The sequence below is a fragment of the Psittacula echo genome (assembly GCF_963264785.1).
Source record: "Psittacula echo genome assembly, chromosome: 1".
Taxonomy (NCBI): Eukaryota; Metazoa; Chordata; class Aves; order Psittaciformes; family Psittacidae; genus Psittacula; species Psittacula echo.
In genome coordinates this window covers 113117155-113127158 of record NC_137735.1, presented here as the reverse complement: position 1 = coordinate 113127158, position 10004 = coordinate 113117155, and the positions used below count along the sequence as shown (strand labels likewise).

The 10004-nt window shown below is 38.1% G+C and overlaps 1 protein-coding gene across 1 annotated transcript in view; it reads right to left on the bottom strand.

The window, feature by feature from the left end:
- Nucleotides 1-992: 992 nt before the first annotated feature.
- Nucleotides 993-10004, bottom strand: part of DYRK4 (dual specificity tyrosine phosphorylation regulated kinase 4) — a gene marked incomplete at both ends in the record, with an annotated part of 28270 nt that continues 19258 nt past the window's right edge. The window contains 6 exons of the mRNA XM_080634723.1: nucleotides 993-1240; nucleotides 1678-1823; nucleotides 5351-5480; nucleotides 6037-6097; nucleotides 7230-7402; nucleotides 9195-9276. Coding sequence (XP_080490849.1) covers nucleotides 993-1240; nucleotides 1678-1823; nucleotides 5351-5480; nucleotides 6037-6097; nucleotides 7230-7402; nucleotides 9195-9276 — 840 coding nt within the window. The remainder of the gene's footprint in view (nucleotides 1241-1677; nucleotides 1824-5350; nucleotides 5481-6036; nucleotides 6098-7229; nucleotides 7403-9194; nucleotides 9277-10004) is intronic.

Genomic DNA, 10004 nt, shown 5'->3' with positions numbered 1-10004 from the left:
TCCTTTTGCACAAAGAGCCTGTGGAGTTTGCTGTTATGGTGACTTAACACCTACAAACACTTGTTTCTCTTGGGACTACTGCAATATTACTGCTACAGTAACAGCTGCATTTCATAGGACAATTTTGTCATTATTTTTTTTAAACTGCGATACCATCCATAAGCCACAGTAAAATGTGTCACAGTGAGATGGATGCTTTACAAATGCAGTAAAAAGACAGTCCAAAGAGTTAAATGTTTAAACTAATTAAACATATAAAACACAGAAGTCATACAAATCTGGGTTTTTTTTCCGAGTTAAGTTAAATTTCCCATGGAGGACAATTTTCCTGAATCGAAACAGCTTGCTTTAATCCATCCTTCTTGTTGCTATGAATACTGAGTGAAGTCTCTGCAGCAGTGAGCCCAGAATACCACTCTTCTTTGCTGCTGCTAAAGAGCTAAAGAACATAATTTGCATTTCTAAATGCTTCTTCTGCTAAGAAGGTGTGACAACAGTTTCCATCTAGTGCTTCACTATAAAGAAGAAGGAGATAGAGGAGGAAAGTGAAGATGCTGTGTTTGATTTATCTTTTTTTTTTAATAGAAGTAAATCCAGTAATCCTATCCATGAAATACCGCTGATTTATGCTGAAGTACGTGAAAGGATTCAGATTGTTCAGTCAATGCATTCTTTCATTTAGATCCAGGGAACCTAAAATTCAAAAGTCTATTATAACATCAAGAATAAGCCACTCTCCACCTCTACAGTCTCCATTTTATTGCTGCTGGTTGTGAAGAATCTCTGATCACAAGGACATAGATAAGAAAAAGAAACAGTTTACAAATTCCGTTTTACTTGCCTGGACTATTTGAGGGTAAAATGAACATTAAATATACTTACAATGTGCACAGCCCATGTACAGACAGATACAGCTTATATTCCTGAGTACAAATAATACCTACAAAATATAACAGGTATGCAACTGAACTAATCATCACTTGTGCAGTGTATTACTTAATTGGTGGGAAAAAAAGAGAATGTTTTGGAAGAACTGTTTCACCACTGTTTTCTACTTGATTACTGTTTACAGGCTTTTCCATTTGGGTTTCCAAATGGTTCTCTGGAAGAACATGTTTCCTTGTGTTCTGCAAATCATTTTCTGTTGTGCCTGCAGAGGGCACAGTAGGAGTCAGTCTTTCAGCCAGTTCACTTTCCACTTCGGTTTCCACTTTGTCAGTCATGTCTTTCCAGATATTTTCTGTAAAGAAACAAGAAATAAACACAATGATAGGATAAGACTGCAGGCTCTTAGCAGCAGGTCAACATGACTGTCACAAATTCACAAAAGGAAAAACAGTTGAAAATTTTCTCTGGACCTTACAACCAGCACTGATGTGATCTTTTCCTCTGAAAGTGAAGTGCATTATAGTGGAGTGTCAGATACCATTGTTATTTTGCTGTCAGCAGGGAGAAGATCTTTCTATGTGAATCTTTGGGACTGCCAGTCTCCTTGCTGGCAGCTGCTATGAAATGTAAGTAATGCATTTCCACAGAAGTGAGAACAAGTGGCTCTAACCACCACATTCCAGTGACCATTCGTTATCTGCACACTGTGTTCCATCACCTCACCTTACTTCAGATCTAAAGAAATACCAAACACTGATGCACTTAGATCTCCAGGTAGCACATGCTTACGAATATTCTCTTTTTTCTTTTCCAGTGTAGAGAAAGAGACATCACTCAGCACTCTTGAGTTCTGTTTTGCTCTGTATATTTTTGGTTCCTGGATCCATGCATGCTTCATTGCTTCATCGGGAGTCATGCGCAGGGCAGGTTCCCACCTTAAATCCATGGTAGACAAATAATTATTGAACTATTCATGACAGAAAATTAATTTAAGCCAAAAGAGTCGGTATTATCTTCTGAAAGTCTGGTCATGAGGATATTTCTGAAACAGATTTTTAGCTGAAAATTAAGAAAAATCTTATGTGATCTCTTTCATCCTTCAAATCTTTTTATTTTCTCCAGCACTGTGTGCTTTGCTGATCAACCCCTCTGCAGCATGAAACCATTTTTAATACACAGTTCAAGGTGTTAATAGGGTAGAGACCTTGCTGAATATTTGTTTCATGGCTTCCACATTCTGTCAATGCAAATTCCAAGAAAGGCAACATAAAAGAGACATGGGATAACTCATTAAAAGACATGTCTTCCCTAGTTTAGCTGCACCTGAAACTACTGTAGAGACTTAGTGTAACAAAACTCACGTGAGATCTTAATATGGAAATCAAAGGTGTTGTTTGGTTTGGGGTTTTTTTGCAAAATCTCTACATTGACTTTATGCTTTCACAGTTTTCATTTACTCAGCTCTCACCCCCCCATACTCACAAGTACCAAGTGTTTTGGACAAGGGCACTTGTGCATCACACAGAAGACAAGTGCTGTCAGCTACTGAGCCCTCATCACAAGTCATTGGGCATGTTCCTTCAGATCAGAGCCTTGCTAACTTCAGTCTCCATAAATGTTAGGCAAGGTAGCTACTCATGATCTATTTTTCCTTTTGGAATATATGTTTATTTTCCTTTCAGGCTAACAGGCATATGAAAATGAACAGCATATGTGATAATCTGCAGCCTTGTTGCTGTGCAATGGCTGTGAGCTTTGACATTTGTCACTGTGCTGTGGTCTCACCAGAGTGCAGGCTTCCTGGCTGTGACAGACAACATGCTCCCCAGTTTTACTTCAGGAGCAATGGCCTTCATTACCAATACATACCATTCTTTCAACCCCTTTTCTGCTGTTTTTTCCAGTGCTCAAACACATTTACTTTTCCATTCTTACTGTGTTACTATCAGTCCTAATACTTCTTTTACAAATCTCTGTATCAGTTGCAGACTGTTACATTCTGATTTGTCTCATCTCAGTGCTGTCCAAAACTGTACAGAAATAATGTAGGAAAACAAACAGATTCTTGTCATCACAAAAGCTGAATGACTTTTTGTTTGTTTGTTTGCTTGATGTTTTCATCTGCAAAACAGTTATATACAAATTGAACAAAACTATCTGTGAAGTTATGGCAAATGTGTCAAGCTGCTTTGGACAGACACAGATTTGCAATCAAAAAAGACAAAAGGGTTCAATATTTTTGGCTCCAAAAGATTTTTCTTTTCAAACCATACTTCATTTCTTTGAAAATGTAAACAGTCCCAACACACAATATTTTTAATGTGCGACCTGGAAATACTTTTTCACAAGGTTGTTTTTTTTCTGATTCACTGATACTATTTTCTAAATGTTATGATTCAGCCAGCAAAACAAAATGGATCAATGATTCATTCAAATCTAGCAAACTGAAAACATTAAAAGCAATCTCTTCATGCAACAGAGAGGGTTGATTTTCTTTTTATCATGTAACCATATGGATTTCTTTGCGAAAGTACTACTGAACTCCTAGAAAGGAACCTACAGTCAGTGCTAAAAATGACAAAAAATATTAGTCTTGTGTAAGACAGAGGTAACACTGGAAAAGGTATGAGGCCAGCTTCTGCTGCCATTACAGAGTACAAATTAGGATCCAAGCTCATCCTGAAAGCCTTAGTGCACCTGTGCAAGAGTTTAGTGTTTAAGGCAACCAGACAAAAGTTTGTTCCTGCATGGTCAGTCTTTTAGTTTGATGGATGAGTAAAACCCCATTAGTAACCATCTCCCAAGCAAAAAGACCTATTAGTCGTATATCAGCACCTCATATCAGGGGTCTGTGGAGTCCCACCCTGTAAAATGCTTAGTAACATGACCACCTTGGAAAATAAACATGATCATGTTTGAGCTTCTCCCACAGTACTTCATTTATTGAAAAGTCCCATTTATTTTGTGATTCCAGATGACATGTTGGTGACACTCATGTCTCTCTTCCCCCACTCAAACACATAGGCACTTTTCCACTGACACTCTCCCCATGAGTGAGGTTCAGGTTTGGAACAAGTTGCCCAAGAGGCTGTGGATCTTCCTCCTTGGAGATAGTTAGAACCTGAACAGACAAGGTCCTGAGAAACCTGTTCCAAGTTTGCTCCTCTTTGAGTGGAAGGCTGGGCTATATGGTCTCCAGAGGTCCCTTCCAAGCTAAATTATTCTGTGATACTAGGTAAAAAGTTTCTGTATAGAGATTTTCTACCTTGTCTGAAGGCTGTAGTTACATGCAATTTGCATTTAGCAACATACAAAAATGTGCAAATCATAAATTTCCTTTAAGAAAAAAGCTGTGGACCACTTGTATCAGGACTAGGTATTCAGTAGCAAAATCCTTGACTAAAGTCAACAGTTTATCCTAGAAATGATAGGTTCTGAGACATACTAGACTCTTTTCACACTCTGAGCTCCAGTGACTTATAAAAATCTATTCCAAACAAGAGAATAGAAAAATACAGTTTATCAACTAATTCTTGAAATGTGAAATGCCACTGCTATCAATGAAAATAACTATAACTATGAGAAGAAGAAAAAGGTCTTAAATAGCATACAAACTACAAGGTAACACCGTGCTAACTGTGCTAAGTAATTCTCCACACTAACTACCATAATCAAGAGGAAGCAACCAATACCATTGATTCTGGGTTGGAGACATGGCTGAATGCCTTTTTATCCTCTGCTAAGGGTGAGGCATATGGTGTACTAGAACTAAAAAGAGGCTAACCTCATCTCAGAGAATGCACATGAAGAGCAAGGTCTTTGTAAGCACATATTCAAAGAAGCAGAACTGTTTTCATTCATATACTACAGTGTAACACCTGATTGCCATTTCCAAGCCCTAGCACAGAAAATTCTGTAAAGGCATTCAAGCCACCTAAGTCAGCTCCAAGTATAACTTCTGCTGGAGGAAACAGGAAGACTTTTTCTCACAGGAGCAGGAGTTAGATTTAAGTACAAAACCAAACCTTGATCTCCATATGCACACTGCCTTGGGACAGTGCATTACCATTATCTATGTTATCTGAATGAACCTTTTCTGATAAAACAGAAAGGTTTAACTATAAAAGTTCTCAATGAGTAAAAAACATTGCTTTTAGAGTTTAGTGTTCAGCATCAGAAGATCTGCTTTTAGACGGGATGATGTCAGCTTTCTTCTGTACCTTAGACCAATCCCATATAGGCTTTCTGTGCAATGATTTCTCTCTGGAATAATCTATGAATAATATTAGTTATGCAAATGCTACCATGGAAAACAAAACCAAAGCAACCAAACCAAATCAAAACACCCAAAACACTCCACCAAAAAAAAAAACCCAACAGTTTCAAAGCTTTTAAATGCACAATGGAATGAAAGCAAATTCAGAACTAGCCCGCTGCATATAAGTCAAAACTATGAACTCACCTCAGACATCCTTGCAGAAAGTCCAAGAAACCAGCATCATTGGTTTTCAGTACTGTGCTTAGATCCTTGGAGTCTGGGCATCTTTTCTTCCCCTTGCTGTTAGTTATGGATTTAGGAAAACCTTTCGAATCTTAAAAAAAAAAAAAAAAAAAAAAGCTCAAAAAAAAAAAAACTATACATCCTCACCAAATATTTAAGAGTTGCAAAAACAGTGCCCATATCCATCCCACTAACTCCGGTTTTGCCCTGCTGGACTGATAGTCTGCTAGCACTCTGGCAAACAATATTGTATACATCCTACAGACTGCATCCTATGCGGTGGTTTTTTGGTTTTGTGTAATTTCCAAACCCAAATTATACATAAAGGAATGAACTCAACGTGTGTCAGTTCCCAAAGCTCACTGTGTTCCTTTGAGCAGTATTTTTAAGGAGTAACAGTGGAATGGATTTCTCTACTCCTTCCCTATCACCTTGGCTATGAAAGGCCAGTAAGACATGAAGAGGAAAGTGATAGGTTCACTTGTAAGCTTCACGTTACCCTTTTGCTTCTCCCCAGTACCTCTCCCTAAAAAAGTTTTGTTAGCTAAGAAGCAGCTAAGGTTATCTGGCCCTGCTCTTTACCAGTGCTACTAACTAGTGATTAACTAGCAGGAAGGAATCCAGCAAGGACAATCAGAAGCAGTTACCAAAGAATGTTCGCTTCCTTGATGCAGCCTGGATAAAATCAGCTGGTGGAAGACCCAATACCTTCAACATAGAAAATGAATTCATGAAATTACTCCTCATGTCATTAACATACCTAACAAGTATGTTAAGCATACTAAGCATCAGGAGAGAGGTGGTATTTCACTCTCCATTTGAAAAGAAGTTGAATGCCACAATTTATTGTGAAATGTCTGCAAACCATTTCCTCTTGTGCCATTTACTGTGGAAGGAGTTAAGGGATTCCCTAAAGCTGTCTGCACACAGAAAATGTGATCTTATAAAGGGTAATACTCGGATCTTCACTACCACATATCTGTTAATGACAGGTCACATGGAGAGATGCTGTCTTTTAAAAGTCTTGCACAAATTAACACGGCAAGGATCAGAACTCGGGGCTGAGTTCAGTATCAGGTTGCAGTTTAGTGATTGGTATGGAGTAACTAAGTAATTTGCTTTCAGTTTTGCACCTATTCTAAGATTTTCACTGGGTAGGTGATCTGAGGTTGGAGATGTCGCAGCACATTCCTAAAACTCTTCGAAAAACACGAAGATGATAGTGCCAAACCCCTTGGTATGTACAGACTGTATAAGAAGGGGCAACATCCACAAACTGTGGCTTGAGAAGTGCAAGGTGACTATTAGGAAAAACTTTTTCACCATGAGAATAGAGCAGCACTTGAGCAGGCCACCCAGTGGGTTTCTGCTCAAGACTTTGAGGTTTTCAAGATTTCTAGACAAAGCTACAGCTGACTACTCAAATGTTAGCAAAAATCTCTTTCTTAGATGGAGTCTGGACTAGAGAGATCTGATTCAGTTGACACATACTAGATTTCTAAGAGAGGAGGAGCCTGTTATCATTTTGATTGCTTTTTCTTTCCCTTAGATACACTTCTTCTGTTCTAACTTCTCCATACAAATTCTGACCAAATTAAAATACGTTTCCTTCAAAAGCAAAACAGTGAGTGTAAAAAGTGGTGTTTGGCACATGAAATGGAAATAATAGTTTTGCCTTAAAACCCATCATCTCAAAGAGGTCTTTGGCTCTGTAATAAAACTCCCTCTAAATGGCCAGCCCATAGCCAATTATATTTCATTATCTCTTGAGATTTCTTTGTTTCTGGCAATGTAGTTTATCAGGGGAATATACAATTCAAAAGATAATCCCAAAAGTTACCTCCATGATGCAGGCAAGTTGATCAACTTCATTTTCCCCTGGAAACAGTGGATAGCCTGTGTAAAGCTCAGCTATAATACAGCCTAAACTCCACATATCAACAGCCATAGCATAAGGATGACCAAGAATCACTTCAGGTGAGCGATAAAAGCGGCTCTGAACATAGGTGTACACTATATCAAAACAGAAAATTAGACAAGAAGCAAAATATCATAATTGGGACAGAAATGTAAATTCCAGACTTCACAGAAAAGTGAAATACATGCTCAGGCATCATAAATCTCCTCTACCCATTAGATAACATTAAGGGATTGCTCACACAGGCTCTAAAAACCTTTTCTAATCCCATCCTAAAATCAATGGCTAATATACTTTCCACTATTCTCTTTGGAAATTGTTCTTCAACAAATTTCACTGAAGGAAATTATTCTACTAGTGCTGATTCAGCTTACTCCATGTTAATTTTCCTGTCTGGAGGTCTTCGCCTTCCATCAGCCAACAGTTCTTCATTATTACAGGCCTGCACTGTAGGAAATACTGGTTTCACTGACACCTAAGGAACACCTCCTAGTGCCTTCTGATTTCCTTATTAATGCATTACCGTTCCAGAGCAGATGTCAAAAGATCTCATTCCAAAATTAGGACTCATCATAGTGAGAGGTCTAATTCTTTTATCTCTTGTCATTCAGACAACTAAACACTGTGTTATTTTCTGTTATTTTCTTATTCCTACCTCTCTGATCATCACTTTGTATTTATGCACTTCTTTGCATCCCACATTCCATCCTTCTGGAAGGAAAGCACCCTGAAAAGTAAGGGCTGCATGATATGTGATTCCCCCAAATCTGTACAGTTAGAGAGTTTCATGGCGGCAATCCACCCTTGTGCATCTGACCAACTGCACAACTGTTGTCTGATTTTTGTCATTCTTGTCACAAAGAAATAGCTGACTTTTTGCTCTCCACTCTCTAAGCCTATACCACTTCGAGGGTTGTACCAATTCTCTTTTCAGCTAACAGTCTCCTCAGTCATGCTCCATCTTTCTTTTCACTTGTTCTGCATTTCAATTTGTTAGTCTTCCCAAATATTTCAGGCTGCACCTCAGATTACCTTCTACTCAAATATAGGCAAACTTAAAATGATGACACACTCCTACAAAACTGGGATGCAAGTGGTCTGAATCTAATGGTCTGAATCCCAAAATATAGGTGAAAAAGTTTGGCTCAGCTTAAATGTCTATCATTCATAGGAAAAATATGAGCCATTCAAGACTAGTTTTGTTTTTCTAAGTTAATGAAATGCAGTGCAGATTTCTTTCTTGGGTTTTGGGTTTCATTGTTGTGTTTATTGGTTTTTTTACCAGATAATATTTACATTCCTGATGATGATATCATTCTTGCTTTACAATATGTCTACTAATATTAAGATTTATTATTAGGTGAATTTTTATGCATTCATTTCTCTTCTACTAATTTGTTTTTTGTTACCTCCTGCACAGTCTATTTAAATCTTCGATAAAAAAAGAAAAAACAAACCAAAACCAAACCAAATTTAGATTTTCTAGACTAAAACCATAGTTTCCATTCCCCCCCATTACATTAATCCAAAAAGTACCAATTATAACATAACCATCCCACTGAGAAAGGCTCTCTGCACCTGATAAATTCCTTGCTAAGTGAAGTATTGAGATTACACTCGTATGCCTATTAGCAAGAGCTAGTCACTCTTGCAAAATGAAATTCTGATTTCAACAGGAGTAGAGGATTCCAAGTCATCAGGCTTGGGATGAAGAAAAAGCATGTCTCCAACTAGTATTTGTTCTACCAGCAGTAGCTGAATAGTTCATCAGATTCTAACTAAGGACATAGGTCACTATATCAGCTCAATCAAAGAAGTAGTTTTCACATTATTCAAAATTAAGAAAGCTTATTAAGAAAATTACATCAACTTGACTTTTCTGCAAACCTCTTTGGTGTTCATAGCAGCTTGATCCAAAATCAATAACTTTAACTGAGCCTTGGCCTTTGTGGTATAATAGTATGTTCTCCTAAAGAGAAGAAAAAATCACAGGCAAAAAAGGGTTTTAACACCACATTAGATTAATTAACACTTTGGAAAGTAATCAATGCATAACACATCGGGCTTACACTTATCTGCATCATGAAAGCTTCAAACTAGAACTTCCTTGGGAATGTATTTGGTAACATGAGTAAGCATCCAATAATGGGCAATTAACCAAAGAGGCGAGATTTGTGGAGTTATCCAGCTTGAAGGTTAGCTAGACAGGGACTCTAGTCCATATCATACAATCCAAGCCACTGCACTGTGCAGTGTGTGGTATTATCAAGGTACCAGCTGGCAAGAATGCTTGCTGTGTGAGTAGAGTGAGCTCCACAAACCTCATTATTTGTTAAACTAGTAAAAGGCGAACTGCATCTGGTTGTATGCTGTGCTGTATTAACCAGAACCATCCTTTTGTAACTGCAGAAAGCCCCTGTCTCATGAAATGTGCTTCACATTTTTTCCATCTACCGCTTTCAATTTTCTCCAGACTGTCTTTAAGCATATCACTCCCCATCTCACAACGGTGTGATCCCACTGAGAAAGGCTCTCTGGGATCCCCAGGAAGTGATGGATGGAAACGGTAGGGTCTTATGGATTATTAGCTGGGTGCAGATGGGTACAGCACTGTGTGCCTGTAATTCCCTACAATTCCAGCTTGAAAAGTGATTCTTAAGCAGCTAACTCAGGGATATTTGCACTAATGAGTAAACA